The 21,372-nt window shown below is 35.9% G+C and overlaps 1 protein-coding gene across 2 annotated transcripts in view; it reads left to right on the top strand.

Annotated features, from left to right (window-relative positions):
- The window catches only part of LOC150101178 (uncharacterized), a 322,911-nt gene that overhangs the window by 187,473 nt on the left and 114,066 nt on the right, over positions 1–21,372 (top strand). For both annotated transcript variants that reach the window (XM_090401128.1, XM_090401129.1), the window contains exon 11: positions 8,450–8,569. In XM_090401128.1, coding sequence (XP_090257254.1) covers positions 8,450–8,569 — 120 coding nt within the window. The remainder of the gene's footprint in view (positions 1–8,449; positions 8,570–21,372) is intronic.

Genomic DNA, 21,372 nt, shown 5'->3' with positions numbered 1-21,372 from the left:
TATGAATAAGCATATATTTACTAATATTCATTAAGCGCTGAAATACGCAGGAAGCAAACTTTGTGAGCAAGCACCAATGTGTGATTTTTTTTTCCCATTAAAATATAAAAAATAACAAAAAAGAAATAATAAAAATTAAATATGTTTCTTTTAAGATAAAAAAAACTACTTAGTCTTAAAACATTTTCAATTTGTTTTCATTATTTCACGGCCCCCTTAACTAAACTTACGGCCCCAAAGGGGACCGCGGCCCACAGTTTGGGAAGTACTGCTCTAGAAGACACTAATTTTTGGTAGAAAGTTAGTAATACTGTGCCACTTCTTTAAAACATCAGTAAGTTCCACTAATCAAGAATAACATGTTGGCTATGCCCTGATTCTGTCTTCCATTCATTGCACAGATGCTCATGAGATGAATTGTTGGAAATTGATGCTGGGCTTGTTTCACTCTTAGTCTCTTCAAACCATCTCTTTACAGTTACTTTCTGATGTTGACAGCATTATTGCATTGGAAGTACTATAAAATTATGCACAATTTGAGAACATAAGTGTACAACCTAGCACTTGTGATTTCTACTACAATCAGCAGATTTAATTCATACCAAATGAAGCAACCCCACATCATTTCTTTTCATTACATTACCACTTCCAGTCTTCATCATTGGGACCATACATCCAGTTAAAAAGCATTGGCCAGGCATTTTCCACACTCCTGCATATCCATCAGACTGGAAAAACAGCTTGCATTGCTTCATAGTCCTATCTTCGTATACCTTACCTTGCATATAGAGATCACACTATGTATTTCTGTCTGTTAACGTTTATGGGATTGCTTCTGACTGCTCAGATCTTCAAGCACAACTTCTCTGGAACCTGACTGCAATGTATAAAGATTACATTGTCAGACTGTCAGCAATTGAGGCCTACGTGGTCATGCTTTTAGCTTAATGTCTCCTGTTCACTTCCATTTCTTCAGAATATTGCTAACTGTGGATTTTGGAATGCTTAATTTATTGCACAGTAGCATGTAGAGCCAGATGACAAAGATTAAAAACATACATTAGTATACTATGAGTATGGTAAGAGTTAATTGCCTCCTGGTCTATAGATCAAACAGGGAACATTTTCAAGCTACTTCAGGCTCCGATAAGTAGAATTTTGGTCTCACATTATACAACAAAAATCATTTACCACCTGCTGAATTAACGAAATCTATGCAAACGTTCATGAAATAATAGGATTCAAATCCATAATCTGTTGGTTATAGAGAGAGAGAGAGAGTAAAGAATGCTATTAGTCTGGCAAATACATTTTAGTTCACATATCTCTTTTCTACATCCCTTGAAGTCTTGTCCATGAGAATTTTGGTGATGCTCTTTATTTGACAAGGATAGTGGTGTGATCTCTCCTTGTTTGTCTTCCTGAAATTTCATAGGGCAATTTATTCTAATTGGAAATTGATACCAAAATATTTTAGTATCAGGTCAAACTGTGAAGATATCGGAACAGTTTGTCCACATACTTGGTTTGATAGGTCCTCCTTCTAAGCATGGTGGTGCACCAAAAAAATTACTGAAAATTCTTGACATCTGCCATAAAGAGAGCATCTGCTAGTTGACTTCTCTGTAAGAAAACTGCTTCCAATATTCTTCACTTTCCTCTAAGTCGTTTACACCATTTAGCTGCTGGCCATCATCCATTTATAGTCAATCTCCAAATCTATCAAACCAACTTTTTTTAATCATCCTCTTTCATTTCATCTACCTCTGGAACAGCATCCACTCCAACCATGTATAGTTCTCTTCATGATGGAGTTGGGGCCCCTCCATTGACAGTAATTGACTTCTCTCTGGTGGAAGGCTCACTCTAAACATTTTCTCATGGATGTCCTGTGAGACAACTGGCTTTCAGCATTCCTCCCTGTCTTTTAAAATGTGAACATTGCTTGTTGACATTCATGCACAATTAGTCTTCAAAAATACCAAACCAACTTTTTATGTTGTTCATTTCATCTACGTCTGCAACAGCCCTTCTCCATGTAGACTTCTGTTTATGATGGAAGGGACCTTCATTTGATTCTGCTAGTCCTCATTCCACTTCTTTATACTCTCCTCTCTGTATTCTTCTCTCTACATCTCCTGAGTATTTTACTTTCCTATTCTCCATACCATTATCACTGAACTCTTAATGCTATTCTGTCATGTTTACCATACAGTACAGACTTGTGGACATTTAAAAGAGGAAATCTGTGCATTTGTCCATGGTGGAAGGAACTTCTCAAAGACTCATCGAGGGAGGGCACCCACTTTACAACTCCGTCTCAACCATTCGATCCACCAACTGACCGCAACTACACCAACGCCATCTACTGCCAACCACCACCACTAGTATTTCCGCAGACAAACCCAAACATCCATGCCCATGGCGAGAAAATGTGCAATATAAAATTGAAACACTACCAATGATACATTATTTATGCTGATTAACTGTGTTCTTTACAAGCATCAATAAATCTGGTTTACCAACAAGATGCAGTGATGATATTTCTTGGATCCAACATTTTCTCTCTACAAATAAGAAGGCTTTAACTATGTTGCATGTGTTGGACAGTTGGGTTTATTGTTGGAATTAAGAGAATGAAGCCACAGCTAAGTCTGTTCATTTCTTAAGATCCAGTTATCTGCCTGTTATTTTTCTGAATATATATATATATATATAAAGGTGACATACTGTATCTTATTAATTTTACTTTCTTATTCAGAAGAGTTTATAAAGGTTGGACAGAATCTCCAAAGCAGCATAAACTCCATGTAGGTAACATTCTAGTAGATATGTGTCAGTAATAGTAGCTCCTATAGTAAGCAGGACCTATTGGAAGGTAGGGAAACCAGTTAGCACTAAATTGTTTTAGTGGAGCCATATCAGAATGAGATCTTCTCGACATGTAATGTAGTGATATGCTCTAGACTTAGATTAGAGATTGAAACTATGAGGCACATACCTCACATGTTGGAATATTAGCCAGATTCTGAGCAGGCATCTCATCCTTCCCTTTGACACACCTAAACCTTCAAACTTCTAAATACATGCAAATTGTCCTTATAAGGCTCTACAGCTGAAATCCACAGATATGCTTCAAATGCCAGGCAGTTATTGATCTTCAAATGACAGTTATTACTCTGCCATCTGTGCCCATCAGGCAGTAGAGAGCATGAAAAGAAAGACTGCCCTGCAAAAGAAGACTGAATATATAAACTTTGATGCTGTTTCTAAGCATGGCAGTATCAGAATGATGAAAACAAGATACTACACTATTTTCATGTACGCTATGTTCCAAATTTACCGCTAAAATTTATGTCATCTGCTTTACATAGCATTTTGCTGATTATATCTCGTGCAATTGTTTTCCTTACTTTTTTTATTTTAAATTATTTTCTTAGCCTTTAATCATAAGTAAAAGAACTAGTGAGCAAAAAATATTAGTGTGAAAATTATTCAAAAAGAATCTGATTGGAAGAAAAACTTGAAATAATAGAGAAAAGTGAACAAGGCAAGTGCAGAGTAAAGATAGGACAAGAACACAAAAATGGGTGAATCAATTACTGAATACAAAGAGAAAGATAAGGCTGCTTCAAGTTCATCATGCATGCACTCGAAATCAAAGTATTGTAATGATTGAATTAGAGAGACTTCTTTTTACATCGATCGAAGATTGTGACCAAAAACAGATCCCGCTAAACACTGGCCTTATTAAATCAAAAGTTTCTTTGTAACCTGGAAAGAAAGGGCTATCAATGATGGGAAAGAAGAATTCCATGTTAGTGCTGGGTGATTTGAGTGTTTCAAAAAGAGAAATAGCTTACATAAACCTTATTAAATCAAAAGTCTCTTTGTAACTTGGAAAGAAAGGGCTATCAATGATGATGGAAAAGAAGAAGAATTCCACATTAGTGCTGGGTGATTTGAGCGTTTCAAAAAGAGAAATAGCCTACATAATGTTTTAATCACAGGCGAAGCTGCAAGTACAGATAAGGAGATATCCAGAGATTTTGAAGAAAATTATGTAAGAAGGGGACTATTGTGATCAACAAATATTTAATGTCGATGAAACTGGCCTTTTTTTGGAAGTGGTTTTTGAGACATACGCTAATTTTATTAAAAAAAAATTAAGGGTCAAAAAAGAAATCTGAGGAACGAATTATACTTTTTCCCATAGGTTATTATATTCGATTAGTGCGTTTTCAATTAATGTGCCTGTTTTAAAGAATGTATTAGGTGCATTAATCGAAGGATTGCTGTATATTCTTGGTTTCATCCTTTATCCAAGTCTAAGCAAACTTTGGACAAACTAATGGCTTTACATCTGTTGCCTTAGTATCCCATATGCAATGCACATATCCTTACGGATATTTATAATGCTATGCATTATGGGAAGAGCCACTATCCAGACCAATGTGAAGATTGATGTGAAGTCATTAGCCTGTATCTACAAGTAGACCAATCATGAAGTTATTTCACGTGCAAACTTTGTTTGCTTACACTTGGATAAAGGATGAAATCGAGAATATAATTTCTTGGCATCTTTAATTTATAGTATAACCAAGTGAAAAAGTTTTCAACATCTATCTCTAATTCAGAGTATTTTAGTAATAAGATGTGACACCTTTTGAATACATTTATATGGAAATATGGCTTCTGCATTACTTCATTACTGCATTATCATGGAATCGACCGTGAGATGCGGTGATTAATACCCTTGGAGGGTAATAGATGGCAATGCTGTAGCCAATGAAGTTTTAACTGGGGCTTGGCTATTGCTGTTACTCTCCTGCCATGATCAGAGCTTTAATAGCTCAATAACACCTTATCCCTACACTGTCCTTTACAGATAACGGGGAAGATGAAAAGCATTCTTGCTTTGCCCTTATAAGCCAGTCCTTATAAGGACTATAATACTGCATTATCTTGGTATCATTTCTGGTTTGGGCTTTCACGAATGAGACCTCAGTAAAGATTGAAACTGGTCTGAGTAGTGGCCCTTAGTCATTAGCCTCTATTTATTATTATTATTTAACACCTTCAGGGAGTCCAAAGACTCATCAAGGGAGAGCACCTACTCTACAACTCTCCATCTCCACTAACTGCAACTACCTTCATCTACACCAATGCCATCTACCACCGACCACCACCACTAGTATTTTCACAGACAATCACAAACATCCATGCCCACGGCACGATTCAAACCTGCAGCCTTCTGACTGGATAGTGGATACGCTAACCACTCAGCCAACCACGCCAGCAATATACAAGTAACTCAGTCATGAAGTTACTTACGTGCAAATTTTATTCGTTTAAACTTGGATAAAAGATGAGACCAAGAATATAATTTCTTGGCATCTTTAATTTATAGTAAAACGAAGTGAAAAAATATTTTTACAACATAGTGTGCTCTGGTTTGAAAAATATAAGCCAGTTAACAAACATCTTTTATATAATTTACTTTTCATTTGGTGCTGTAATACCATTAAAATAAATTATGAATATCGTTCATCCTGATCCATCAGCAATAAGACAAATGCAAACTATGATCCCAGTTGAAACAAAAGAAAAGGTCTTCATTAAAAAAAAAAGAAAAAAAAAAGACATTTTTATCACAAATAACCAAATAAAAATAACCAAAAGATGAGTGTTGCAGAGCACCATGCATCTTTGTGTCTGGGGTGCTGACTAATATTCTTTGCTTTCTGTTCTATCTGTCTGCTTAAACTTGATTATGGATCTCAAGTTTGTGGTTTGATTCTGTTCTCATCAGGAAGTTAACTGCAACTGAGTGCATTTAAAAGTGTCCTTTTTCATAGTCTTTATGTTTGCTCAAATGAACCATTGCTGTCATTTTGACACCAGCAGTTAATATACAGTTAAAATCCAGAAAGAACATATATTTGGATGACCTTTGTGTGTGCAGTATGAAAATTTCTAAAATACACATCAGACTGCTATATATTCCTTTTGGTTTATGTATTAAAAATTTTTTACAAGCACTAGGATTGTTCATTATGATATACATTCCACAAAATACTATTCTGAAAACATGCAGTCTATATCCCACTTACTAGTTTTTCTGTGTATGGCTTTGGGAAACACTGCCTGTCAGTTGCTCTTTAAAACATAGCAAATTTGCCTGATTTGTTTCGTATTACATAGATGGCTCAAAGTTAGTTGAGAGTATTCCACTCTTGTCTTCCCAGAAAGCATATCGAATTGGATCCCACTGGAATGCAGCAACTACACTACTGAAGTTGTATTAAACTTTACAAAGTTGCATTGTTGACACACACGAATACACACACACACTCTTTAAGCATACCTGGGACATTGCAATATCTGGTGTATTGTCCCTTGCTCTCTCAGATCCTTTTTTATATTAGATAAGAAGGTTTTCATGTGTGCTTGTGTTGGATCCCAAGTGACACTAGGATCAAGGAAAACAAGGCTGCAGATATTGAAACCTTATTTACCTTGATTACAGGAACCTGTGGTATGGCCCTCTGAAAAACACCTCATTTCATGGTAGGCAGTGAACCTTCCAACAAGACTAAGCCACAGAAGACCTGAACCACACAACAGTACTTGGAGGCGAATATGCCCAGCCACATATCACCATCTGATTGATTGTAAGGAAGTTCCGATCTGAATCGATTGGACTTCAGATCATGATCATAGCTTGAGAGAGTAGCCTGCAAGAAACAACACCCCAGCATTGCCAGCCTGAAGGTGGATTTGGAGTGAGCAGTTCCATTGGATGTTGTTCTTGCCACAATCGATATGTGGCCTCACAACAGGAGTCCATGAAGGCAAAGAGGAGACATTATGAACATTGAGTGCTGCTGTATACAATGTTATACATGTGGTTTGTATGTGCTGAAAGCTCTAAATGATCTACTGATAGACTGTTCAAGTAGCAACAGTATTTATGGCTAGAATAGGTATATTCTGTTTTTTTTTTCCTTTTTACAAAAAATTGCAGTATACAAGTTTATTTAAGCAGATATTTTTAAACCAGGATTTATATAATTTTAGATTAGGCTTGTGTATATAATAGAGTATTTATAATTTTTCCTGTTATTATTTTTCTCTTTTAAACATTGGAGTGTGGCTCATTGTAGCCTTAATTGTTCAAATGCAATTTTAAAAAAATCAGCATAGCACTGTAGTTTTCTTTCGTTAGATTGTAAGATTAAAACTACAACTCCAGCATCCCACTCAGCATTAAACAACTGCAAAAATGTCATCAGCAAATCCAAATCATACTTTGAAAGGGCTAAGTGCAGAAAGCTTGCTGCTTGCTCAATGCCATCTGGTCTTTCATTGGAAAGATATCGGATGAATCTGAATAGCTTTGCTGTCTTCTGGTCCATCCTCTCTTCTCCCAGTCATACTCCAAAATTAATGTTCATCCTGTATTATCTTTGCAGTCTTTCATTACTCATGTGGATATGTCTTACATGGAAACAAGCCTATTCAACCCATTCCAAAGGAGAGATAAATTGTAGTCATCTAACTATTCTCTTTGTATGCACCTCAGTTTCTTTCAAAAATAATGCAGAAAGTCATCACTAATCAACTTCTTCACTGCTTTGCAGCTTGTCAATTAATCACTGAGTGGATTACCAGTGGATTCTCCCACAGCAGATCTCCTTGACAGCATCACCCATCACAAGCTATGAAAAATTTTGATAAAACCTGTGAATCTGCTCTAAACATTTCAGGGCACTTGATCAGGCCAGTTGCAAATACCTGCTTAACAAATTAGCATTTTATGGTCTACCATCCACTCTTTGCAGTTGGATTGCCTCCAAAAAAGAAAACTAGGTATCCTTTTCAGTCAAGAGCTTCTCATCCTTTGGAACTTCTAACAGTGTATAAATCCCAAATCTCTTCTATGTCAGTGTGTTGTTCTAAGGTAGAACAGATTTGAGATTTTTACACCACCAAAAACTTCCATAAATGCTTGATACTAGCATTTATCAAGACTAGAAACTGGCAATCTGGTTAAACAAACATGCAGCTGCTGGTCAACATCCATTAACTAACCTTACTGAACCAACTTCTTGTCCTCTTTCATTCTGTCTACCTGTATACTTTTGAACATTCTTCGCCACACAGTTTTTTTTTTTTTTTTGAAGAACTGCAATCGCATGTTGTTTAAAGAACATATCAAGTCCTTATTTTGTTCTTAACCACTTTCCCAAATACAATACTGATATGCTGTAGGTTTTTCAGCCTCTTGCATGTGTGATTGGTATAAAATTATAAAATTAAAGCAATAAGTAAATGTTGCTTTTTTTAATAAATGAATAGTTAAATAATTCTAAATTAAATTTTAAAATTAAAAAAAAAATAATAATAATAAATTTCAGTTTTTTGTTTTTTTTTCATGTGTATGTAGGATAAGAAGCATCCCTTAGAAGGGGACATAGAAAAATATGCTCAGGATAATTTAAACAGGCATAAGAAGGGCATTTTTAGGAAAAAATTCACTATTCAAGACATGCTTTCATGGTCCAAGGTAATATTTTCTTATAGCAACTATTAATCAAGAAATCAATTTTCTAATTAGAATAGTGTAAATTTGCTGATAAGTCCTAAGGCTCATAGTAAGTCTACCCTAATTCTATATATCGTGCATAACTGGATGATAACTATATTATAGCTTAAGCAACAGTTAAAAAATTGCGGCTGTAAGTTTTTGTTAAGTAGTTTTTGCATACTCCACTATAAATGTAGCTGTGCTACTGTAAAGTGACTTAGTTACATTTATAGTTGATCCTGTTGATGAAAAACAAAAAATGGATCTAGAACATTTTGAAGTACTTAGAAGATGATTTGCTTGAAGATGCATGTATAGCTCTATGGAAATAGCATTTGCTTCTATAGCACTAGACCGCCAGAAGAAAGAGGGTTATCAAGTTTCATTTTAGTTGCTGATTAGAAGAACTTTTTAAGCCAGTTCCTAAGTTAATCAATCTTTGGCACAAGCAAATAGTTTTTCATATGGAAACTTGAGTTTCTAACCCTTATTACCCAAGAAAATCAATCATACAAACTCACTCTTTTAGACAATAATATATAGTGCTTGGGACCATGAGGCTGCAGCTGTCTACCATCTTCTCCTGCTTGGATGCCTATGAAAATCATTGATTGCCATGGCATAGCCATCTGTACCAGCTGCAGGCAGAGATTGGCAACCCACCAGTCTTCAAAAAGTTAGTTAGGACCAAACTCCTTACCTTACCTACCACTGCCTTTGGATAATAAAAAGCATTAGTGGATTTATGCATTAATGAAGATGATAAAGAATGTCCCAACTGGGACTAAAATATACACTTCTTGAAAAGAACTCAACAAACACCATAGTGTGGGGAACAAACAGCCATGGTGCCCACCTTAATGAGATGTTAGGACCTCCTTTTACTGCAGCAATCCTATGGGGCATGTGATAGCGATTAGTGGGAATTTTGGACCATTCTTCCTGTAGGCATCTCCTAGACTATATTGTAGGGAAAATGTTCCTTGACCTCACCTGATGCTCCAGTTCATCCCACAGATGTTCAGTAGGGTTGAGATCAGGGTTCTTTGGTGACCAGTAAAGTGTGGTGACACTCATGTCCACAAACCACACAGTTTCAGCAGCAGCCTTATGATGTGTATAATATCTTGCTGAAAGAGACAATGGTCAGTTCCACAGAAATGCCACAAAGTAGGAAGCATCGCATTGTCCAGAATTTTCAGATGCCTCAAATGCTCCAAGAGGCATCTGAAAATTCTCCGTATAAAGAAAAACCTACCACGAGAAGATTTTTAAATGCCTCTTCACATCACTATCCATTGCAAAAGATAGGCATAATTAAAACTTTATGAGACAGGGCATACAATATATCAAGCATGTCAATTAAAAGGAATGAAGAACCTCAATACCTGAAACAGAACCTCACACTTAATTGTTTTGAACCCAAGATGATCAGAAAAATTCTTAATTATCTCCTGCAACTCCCTTACTTAAACAAGATTTCGAGAATCCGTTAACACGTGGCCAGAAGAAACTACCAAAAAACTACACCCAAAATTTACAGCCTGCCAAAAATACACAAAACAAACATGCCACTATGTCCGATTGTTGAAGGAATTGACAGCCCGAATTACCACTTAGCCAAAAAATTAGCGGCCACACTCAAGGAATTGGTAGATCATTCCCCTTCCTACATAAAAAATACACAACATTTCATAAGTAAAATTAAAAACATTACACTCAGCGATCAAGATTTATTAGTCATCTTTGACATAACTGCCCTTTTCACCAATGTTCCGATCAATGATACTGTTGTGCTCCTACAGAACATATTTCCACACGACATCACGGCCCTCTTTGCCCACGTACTCCGCTCCATATATTTCATGTGGCAAAACAATTTTTACCTTCAAAAAGAAGGTACAGCCATGGGCTCACCCCCCCCCCCCCCCCAATAGCATAACTTTTATATGGAAGACTTTGAGCAACGAGCTCTAGAGTCAGCATGCCTAAAGCCCAAAATTTGGCTCAGATACATCAATGATATTTTTGCCATTTGGCCCCATGGCCACAAATCACTAAATACATTCCTTAGTCACCTAAATAAACAACACAAACGTATCCAATTAACCATTGAAATAGAAAAAAACAACTCTCTTCCTTTCCTAGACACACACTTGTCACACATCTTCCCTCAGGCTGTCTCTCCTTCTCAGTCTACCACAAACCCACACACACAGGCCAGTATATACACAAAAATTCTTGCCACCACCCAACACAAAAACTAGGTTTCATAAGCACCCTTAAACACAGAACTCAAGCTATTTGTTCAAATGAGCAAGCTCTAAACCAGGAATATGAGATCATCGACCATACATTTATAAAAAATGGATACAGTTAAAAGTACTATTCACAAGATCCTCCACAGAGACACCACTAAAAACAAAAAAGATTTCAAGAATGCCACTGCCATTCCTTATGTTAGAGGCATTTCAGGAAAAATAGACAGAACATTACACAAATACAACATCAAAACCACCTTTAAACCCCCAACAAAATTAAGACACCTGCTCAGTTCTTCCAAAGATCCTCTTCCACACAAAATACAATACATAATACAATTTATGTGATTTTATGATTATTAATTTATTATTATTATTAATTACAATTAATGCGTAATACAATTTACAAAATACAATGCATATGTAACTTACCATACATAGGGGAAACAGGGCGAACCATCCCAGTTAAGAAGGACAAACACAAATGACACATTAAATGCTCCATTTTGGAAAAACCGGCCTTTCAGACCACTCACTCCAGACATACCACAGAATTGATTGGAAAGGTACCAAATCCCTACACTGCACCAAAACCAGGTTTAAGAGGAAATTTAAAGAAGCATGTGAAATGCTCAAACACAATCCTAATCTGAACAAAAATGACGGTCTAACTATTCCAAGAATGTGGAGGACCCATTTACAACCATTATAGCAACCTAAACATGCCAAAGAAAAATCTCAATACAAGAAGACTTGGTGAAATTTTTTTTAACATTCAATAGCAACCTGAACGGTACAAGTCCTGAGGGAAAGCTTAGTATGGGAGGACTTTAGCAGGGTTTATTGTTTGTTTTTTTTACCACTAGAGGTCAGGCTAAGTAAAAGATCAATTAACAGCGTAGATTCAATTTACCTTTGTAGCTTGTCTTCATGTACAAATGTATTTTTCTGATGATGACCTCAATACAGGGGTCGAAACGTTAAGTGTTATTTTATTAATAATAAGTAAAATAATCATTTCAACACGTTTTGTGTCTCTAAATTCGTAAATATGAATGCTGATCACCGTTTAACCTCAAAAGAAAGATAAATCACATTGCCTCATAAATCACATTGCCTTACATCAAAAATGTCTTAGACAAAGTGGCTGTGCTGCTATGTGAGTACAACATAAAAGTGGTTTTTTTCACCTTTACAAAAAATATCAAAGTTTCAAAGTTCCTACATCCACCAAAACATCTACATTACCCCATGAAAAAACTAGGTATCTATGAGATTCATTGCTCTTGTGGCATTTGTTATGTAGATTAGACAGGGAGGTGAGGAGAGATCCACATATCTGAACATGTAAAAGACTGTGAAAAAAGAAGAGCGCACAAATCAGGCCTGGCATTCCACACAACCACTACCGGCCATCAAGTACTCCGGCAAGAAACAAAAATGTCGTATATTGATAATAATTATTTTACAAGAAAATTTAAAGAAGCCTCATAAATGCTTAGGATCCCCACACAATGCAATAAAAATCAAGGCTTAATTTTACATCAAGTATGGTCTGCTTTCATCAAAAATTTAACTACCATGGACCTAGAATATTGCTAGTTGTTGTTATCATAAAATGTGATAGCAACAACTAGCAATGTTTCAGCATGCATATAGTAACGAATTTATTATTTATATTCTGGTTTATCAATTATATTTAATAGTTATGAAGTTATCAAAAACATCTAATAGGTGTAATTAATTGTTAATAGGTTTTTGTTGCATAAAACATTTATGTACCACTATCCCCTAATAATGTAAGTCTTACAATGCATGAAACTTGTTCAGTTTTTATTGCTTATTTTTAATAAACTCCTTATTTATATTACATTGTGGTCTCAATACTAAAAACTTCCTACAGAACTATTTAACCACAGACACCTACATGTGCATTCTGATTCAATGTTCATAGGACCATAAACAGAGGTCCGAAGCCAAACCAGGGAAAACAGGACCATACCATCACACCGCTACCTCTGAATTTCATATTTAGGGTTATGCACTTCAATAAGAGACATTCACTAGGCATGTGACACACCCGTACCCATCCATCTGTCAGCAGAGGGTGTAGCATGAATCGTCGCACCATAACACAGCTTTCCAAGCTTCCATGTCCCACTGTACAAGTTCTGCACCTCTGAAGATGATACTGCATGTTGATTCAGGTAAAGTGGGGGCTTGCATTTTGCCATCCTACCATGGAAACCCATGCTGTGAACCTCTGTTCTAAATGTTTTTGTGCAGATTTGTGTTCCAGTCGATGCCTGGATCTCCACATTCAGTGTATCGGCCAACAAATGTGGTTTTTACATATTATCCTTCATAGCACCCTGTGGTCACATTCTGTGAGCGTGGTGGATCACACACTGTATGTATGTAAGTCTTATGATGTAAATCTTATGACGAACAAAACTTGTCGGGATTTTTTATTGTTTAATAAACATGTGGTCTCAATACTGAAAACTATCTCCAGAGCTGCTTACCCACAGCAACCTTTGCTTACATATTGTCAGCAATTTGCCAAACAGATAGGCCTGTAACATGGCATCCTATCACATTGCCTCTTTCGAACTCTGTCAGTTCCCTTCTCGCAGCCATTTCACCTGGACACTATTGCACTGAGTTGGGAGCATTACATTCCTCCAATTTATACCAGCTACAAACACATGACGCATTACATGGCACGATGCACCTTGCCCATGGGATGTATGATCATATTTTGAAATAAAACTAGCTGCTCTGGTGTAAAAAAAAAAAAAAAATCTCACATGATCATTTTATTTATGTTCATTTTTTGCAGTGTTATATATACTGAGTGAAAATTTCATTAATGAGTAATACATTTTCATTATAACTGGTAATTAGCTTACGGAATTAGCAACACATATAAAGATATTAATTAAAGGCAATTTTATGTACCAGTATCCCCTAATAATGTAAGTCTTACAATGCACGAAACTTGTTCAGTTTTTATTGCTTATTTTTAATATACTCCTTATTTATATTACATTGTGGTCTCAATACTAAAAACTTCCGACAGAACTATTTAACCACAGACACCTACATGTGCATTCTGATTCAATGTTCATAGGACCACAAAAGGTCCAAGAGAGGTCCTCTGCCCCACAAAAACCCACTATTTGGCTTCGATACGTGGATGATATGTTCGCTATTTGGCCACATGGCTCAGATACACTCCACTCCTTCCTAACACACTTAAACAACCAACACCCTAGAGTCCAGTTCACCTTAGAAAAAGAGGAGAATAACACCCTCCCCTTCCTAGACACTTTAATCACTCACCAGCTTGATGGATCTTTGGTTTTCTCTGTTTACAGAAAACCCACCCATACTGGCAGATACATTCACCAGCAATCCTCCCCCACCCCCCATTCTCACAACAATATGGGGTTATAAAAACACTATATAACAGGGTAAAATTAATCTGCTCAGATGACAAGGCCTTAACCATTGAACTAAACCACATCATCAACACTTTCTTAGCCAATGGCTATAACCCCCAAAAGATACTAAAACCAGTAAACCACAATCCCCCCCCCCTCCACAATAAAGATTACTCCAAATCTATCACCATCCCCTACATCCAGGGCACCTCTGAGAAAATAACCAATATCCTTAAAAAATATGACCTTAATTCTTGTTACAAACCATATAAAAAGTTGGCATCCCTTATCCACTCTACCAAAGACCAACCACTTCCCCTACACCTACCTGGTGTATACCAGGTCCCTTGCAGCTTCAAATTGTCCTACTTTGGCCAAACAGGCAGGACAGCAAATATCAGGATTTCAGAACACAAAGACTACATCCGGTTCCACCAGTACAGCCACTCAGGGCTGGCAGACCATGCCTTAGATACCCACCATAGAATTCGTTGGAAGAAAACTAAAATAATACGGCGCAGCAAGTTTAAATACAAGAGATTATTCAAGGAATCATCAGCAGCTCTAAAAAATGTTCCAAACCTCAACAAATTTGGGTGCATGAAACTACCCCAAATTTGGGAGACTTACATTATGAGAACTTCAGCCCAACGGCCAAGACAACCATAGGAATTTAGGAACAATATTAGTTTCTTGCTTTCTTCCTCATTTGCTTTGTTAGTGCCTACGTGCACATACCATATTTTTATGTTCCTGAAGATGGCAACGTGACGTTGCCGAAATATAGAAGTTATTCATTAAAATTGCCTTTAATTAATATCTTATGCGTTGTTAATTCCGTAAGCTAATTACCAGTTATGTATGACCAACGTATATGCCTTGCAACTAGAATTACATTTTCATTATATGATCAAGTAATAAATAAATATACATGCACACACATTTCGTTGCATTTAGTAATGCAGTTGTAGTGTCAGATCACCATGTAGTTAAGCAATAGCAATTAAAAAAAATAAAAAATATTAAAAAAAATTAAAAAACCTAAATGTATTTAAACAGTTAACTTGCTTACTGCAATGTTGTAATCCTTAGGGAATAATAGAAACATGGTGTGTATATTATATATGAATTTATGTTGATTACAGTACTGTTTATCTGCTATGCACTAGCAATGGGCTAGCATTATAGTAGCGACTGTTTGTCACTAATCTCGTTATTAGATGTGCGTGTTAGTTGCTTTTAGAAGAGCTATTGCTAGCTGACTGGAATGCTAGAATAGAAAAATGAGTAGGCAAGACTAAAATGCAGTTCTAAAAACAATATAATACATTGGGCCAGCCTGTATTAGCAGAAATTTTATGTAATTAATGAGAGGCAAGTTGTATGTTCCAAAGAGCAATATGGAATGCAGTTAAGTTCCTTTTATTGAAATTGCATTTGGAACTGGCCGGTTAAGTACTTTTTTATTACCAGAGAGTGATTATTCTTCATGCATACTTCAGCACAATGAAAGAAAGATACGTTAAGGAGATTGCTCGTTAGAAGACATATGCAAGTATATTAGTCAAGACAGGTCTTTAATCTTTTGTGGTATTCTGAGGAATTTAAGAGATTAGACAGAAAATGATTGAGTAAAAAGAATAAAAGAAATAAATAAAACAAAGGAAGATTAAAGACAGGAAGTTCCCATATGGCTAAGTGAAACTAGAGAACTCTCAGCTGAATGCTATATTCATTATTTTGTGTACTGAATGTTGTTTCCTTAGAATTGAATTTAACTGTGAGAGTCAGAGAGTGAAAGAATTTTCTTTGAGCTCATATTGAGTAATTCTAGAATGGCCATATAATTATTGTCTGTATTTAGTAAGAATTTGAAAGGATCTTGCTTAGAAAGATAGGGAAGTACTTAATATACAGAATTTGTATTTGTTTATATTTATATGTTTACAGTAAATATTTTATTATTTTTATAATTGAGCTTCATCCTCAGAATTCACATCATGCTGATTTTGAAGTCACTGCACCATCACTGATATGAATCTGGAACATTCTAACTAACTAAAAGAAAATTATAATATATTGTTAACTTACTTTCCATGATGGACTTTAATATAGTTGACCCTTGAACAACATGAGAGTTAGGGGTACCGACCCTCTGAGTTGTTCAAAAATCCACGTATAACTTTTGACTCCCCAAAAACTTAACTGCTAATAACCTACTGTTGACCAGAAGCCTTACCGATAAAATAAACAGTCGATTAACACATATTTTGTATAGTATGTATGTATTATATACTATATTCTTACAATAAACTAAGCTAGCGAAAAGAAAATGTTATTAAAGAAAATCATAAGGAAATGAAAATACATTTACAGTAGTACTGCATTTATCAATACTATAAGTTTATGATGCCATCTGTTTATAAAATGAATCGTGTCAGTATCTACATCATAATGTTGTCTTAATAGATACAAAACACTGCAAATGTTAGACATATTACTAACATCAGACATCAAAAATGAAAAGATATTGTGAAAAAGAAATCCACATTTCCATATTGTGAGTCTATCAGAGTGCAAAAGCAGAGGGTGAAAGAATTTGATAGTAGTGGCTGGAAAGAATGACTTAAATGGAGATAAAATGGCTATGAGAGAGGATTTGAAGGAATTACTAGCGGTAGCAAAAGAAAAGAGTGAGAGAGAGTTAGGATAGTTGGTCTGTTACCATGGTATGACAGAGAAGAGATGAGAAGGAGGGCCATAATTGCAAATGACTCAAGTTAGGTTATGCAAGAGGAGTGGTGTGGAGTGAGTTTGGAAAATGTCCTGGTGAAGACCTAATTCACATAGAATTAATTAAATAGGGAGGAATCAGTATAATTCACCATGTCACAAGCTTACTAAATCTATGCCTAGAAGAGGAGAAGATACCAGAAAACTGGAAAAATGCTACTCTGATACTGTTATTTTAAAAAGGGGACAAAGAAGTAGTAAAGAACTATAGACCAATTAGTATTCTCTCTAATCTGTACAAAATTCTCAAAAAAGTTATAACAAACAGGTTAACCCCTCATCTAGACTCAAATCAACCAGTAGAACAACAGGATTCCATAAAGGCTGTAACACAATTGATCATATTCATACAGTAAAACAAATAATAGAAAAAGCAGAAGAAAACCAATTGCCTCTCTGTTTAGCCTTTATTGATTATGAAAAAGCATTTGATTCTATCAAAACTGATGCAATAATCAAAGCACTCCATAATCAGGGAGTTCCTGGAGAGTATATGGACCTCCTCCAGAAAATATACCACACTGCAACAGCAACAATCCAACTTCACATAAGTAGCAATAAAATATCATTTGAAAAAGGTGTCCGACAAGCAGATTCTCTATCATCCAAAATCTGTAAAGATTTTGGATGATAGAGAATCTATCATCCAAAATGATTTAACTGGTTAAATGATAGACATTTAACCAGTTACATATTTCTTGAAGTTACATTTAACCAGTTACATATTTCTTAAATATTTCTTGAAGGACTGCTTTACAGCAGTCCTTCAAGAAATATTTAATAATATAAACTGGACAAACCTTGGTATAAAAATTGATAACAGAAACGTAACGCACACCTAAGATATGCAGAAGATATAATTTTTGCAAACAATCCAGACGACTTTAATATAATGATAGAAGACATCATGAAAGCAGAAAAGTCAGTCTAAAAATAAACAGAAAAAAAACTAAAATCATGTTTAACCACCTTACCGGCCGTTATGGATCAAATACGCATCTGCATACGCTTCGTATCCATCATATATTTCATTGTTGTAACAATGGTATTATAATTTTAATAAGCACTTCGCATCCATGATAACGTGAACGTCTATAGACGTCTTGGCCGGTAGCATGGTTAATCATTTTGTAACACCAACAAACATAATAATAGAAGACAATTTCTTGGAAAGAGTCTCTTCGTATACATACTTAGGTCATCTCATTGATCTAAACTGTGGACTCCAAAAGGAAATAAATAGGAGAGTTTAACTTGCCTGGAGTGCATTCAGAAAATTGAAAAGCATTTTTCAAAATCAATGATGTCCCACTCTGTTTAAAAAGGAAGACATTTAACCAGTGTATACTTCCAGTCATCACATATGGTTGTGAAACTTGGTCGCTAACCAAAGCACTGGCAAATAAACTAACAACAACTCAAAGAAAAATGGAGAGGTTAATGCTAGGCGTGAAATCTAGAACATAAGAAGCCAGACTCGCATTACTGACATCATTCTTCACCATAAACTACTAAAATGGAAATGGGCTGGACGTCTATCCAGAAGAGAAGATGAGAGATGGACCACCATACTAATGAACTGGATTCCAAAAGAAGGGAAATGAGGCCAAGGATGTCCTAAAAGGAAGTGGAGTGATGAATTGTCAAATTTTGTTGGGGAAAATTGGTCAACCATTGCCAAGAACAGAGAAAGGTGGAAAGAACTGGAGGAAGTCTTCGTCCAGCAGTGGACTGAAAATGGCTGAAAAGAAAAAGTGGAACTGCATAGTTCAAACCCACGTTCTTCAAGGGTCAACTGTATATATGTTGCATATAGGTGGTGAATTACATAATTGGTACAGTCAATTGACAGTATAGCATAACTGGTGCATTCAAATTTTTGGTATAACACTGGTTTATTTAAAATTAATAAAAATAAAAGTATTCATTTGTATGTGTTTTCATGAAACAAATAAAACTGTTCAACTTTTTTGAAGACCGAGGAAGCAATATTTGTGATATGTTTGTTCTAACAGAGAGATTTGAGATTAGCATTATCCTAAGAAGATAGATTTCATCATGCATAAGGATTTGGGTGTTGTCAAAAGTAGGGCTGAAGAGAAGGGTTTGTTTTTGTGAGAAATAAGGCAGATTATTTTGCTAGCATTGAAATTGACAATATTATCCAAACTCCACTAATGAATGCATTGGGGATATATATTTAAGGTAGAGTAGTGGTTAAAGCTGGAGATTGTGGTGATTTATGCCTTATCAGGTTTGTCAAATGAAAAGAAGGAATGCAATGTGCTGTTCTCAACAAATATGTATACTGGATTGGTAGTCTGCCTGAATAGATCATTTATATATAGAAGGAAGAGGGTGGGCAAAAGAACAGAGCCTTGTCGAATCCTAGCATTGGTTATATACTTTGAAGATAAGGAACCATCCACTATTACCCAAAGTGAACATCAAGAGTTGGCAGTTCAACTGCAGAAGTCAAGGCAGACCAAATGATAAGAATTTACTTAACAAGCCTTTGTTTGTGCCAGATCCAGTCAAAAGTCTGGATATATCAAGGACAGCCACTTTTGACTCACCAAACATGATATTTGTGCAGATAGGAGTGACATAAGTGAGTAGATCACCTGTTGACTTGATAGTAATTGAATCCTTATGCATTTATGGCTTTATTAGGATAGGATAGATATCAGTGGAATGAGAGAATGTAAAAAAGACAACCTAGAATGGGAGTCAAGTCTAGAGCACAGACCTTTAGAATAGTCAGAGGAATGCCTTTAGAGCCGGGAGACTATTTTGGTTTCCAGTTTGAGCAAAACTTTCCCGATCTCTTTCTGATGAAAGAACACACTAGACATTGAGTTTAGTGTGTGGAACAATTGGGGTCCATTTGCCAAAATCAGCAGGACAAGAATTGGAGAAGCAGGAAGCTGAGAGATTTTCTTTTTCTGTGCGTGATAATGCAGCAGAGCGATTAGGATGCAGTAGTGATAGGAGCAGTGTTGGGCATAGGTTGCAACCAGAATGCATGGCTGCCATTTGGACATGGTACAAGTTTCCTGCTTTTAGCTTTCCCAAAGTTTGTTCTTGACATGTTGATAGTTTTCTTGCAGCTATTCTGGGCTTTGGTATAAGCAGTATAGGGGGATGGAATTGAGTTTTGGATGCAAGTCAATCCTTATCTTGTATGGCTTTGGCATGCTTGTGAGAGAACCAAGGCTTAGGTAAGGAGCAGGAATCGGGAATAAATATTTCCATGCCAATAAGAATTATTTTGGTGATATGGTCAGCACATAGGTATGGATCAGATGGTCAAAAGCTATAATCCACCCAAGGAAATGTATGGCATGGTAGTTTTCGTAGATTGTCCCACTTGGCTTTCTTGTAATGTCATATGATATGTGGATGTGAGTGTTTGTATTGTTTCATGGGAAAGAAATCAGCATGAGATTATGGTCTGAACTACCTAGTGTGGACAAACTACATGCACAGTGTACTTGAATGGGTCACTTGTGAGGAAGAATTCCAAGGTATTTAGAGAGGGATTGCCTGTATTCTGGTAGGCATGTATAAGGGATGTTTTAACACTAGTTCTTGTAGTTCTTGGTACACAATATATTTCTTTGTATTTGCTCTGATATCCTATTATAAATTTTGACCAAAACTATTCAAAAGAAAAACCAAGCATGTTATAACTGGCTTTCATCACATTTTTATCTCACTTTTCTGCCTATGCAAGGAAATATCAGCCTATCCAAAACAAAATTTTAAAGAGTGTAAAGCTTGCATAATATTCAAATAATGTTTTGGCCTTTCATTTGCCAGAGGCTGGCACTTTTATAATCCATTTCCTGCTTCCACCTTTTTTTCCCTTCAATTTTTGATTTACTGAACTTGTTAGTAATATATGTGCTTTCACCTTTCCTCTCTCATACCCATGCACTGTTCTTTGTTTTGTTTTTTTCCCGCCATATCTTCACATCGTATTATCCACTTAACATAAGACAGTAATGATTAAACGTTAGTCTTGTCTCGTGTAGTGTACTCATGAAACTAATAATTTGAATTCCTTCTCCTATAATATGATTGTGAATGTATTCTTATATTCTGGTTAAGTACATGAAGAATTTAAGTACAATTGTTGATAAGAACAAATGCCTTGGAATCACTACCTGCTAGATTAGTGCATTTGAAAAAGAACTAAGCTGCAGTAATAAACATTAACATCTCTGGGAAAGATGACTTAGCTACTAGAAAAGTCAGGGTGTAACAAATCTAGATATAA

The sequence above is a fragment of the Typopeltis vanoorti genome, chromosome 12 (assembly GCF_054136105.1).
Source record: "Typopeltis vanoorti isolate ZY-2024b chromosome 12, IOZ_Tvanoo_1.0, whole genome shotgun sequence".
Classification (NCBI taxonomy): domain Eukaryota; kingdom Metazoa; phylum Arthropoda; class Arachnida; order Uropygi; family Thelyphonidae; genus Typopeltis; species Typopeltis vanoorti.
This window is presented reverse-complemented; position numbering and strand designations above follow the sequence as displayed.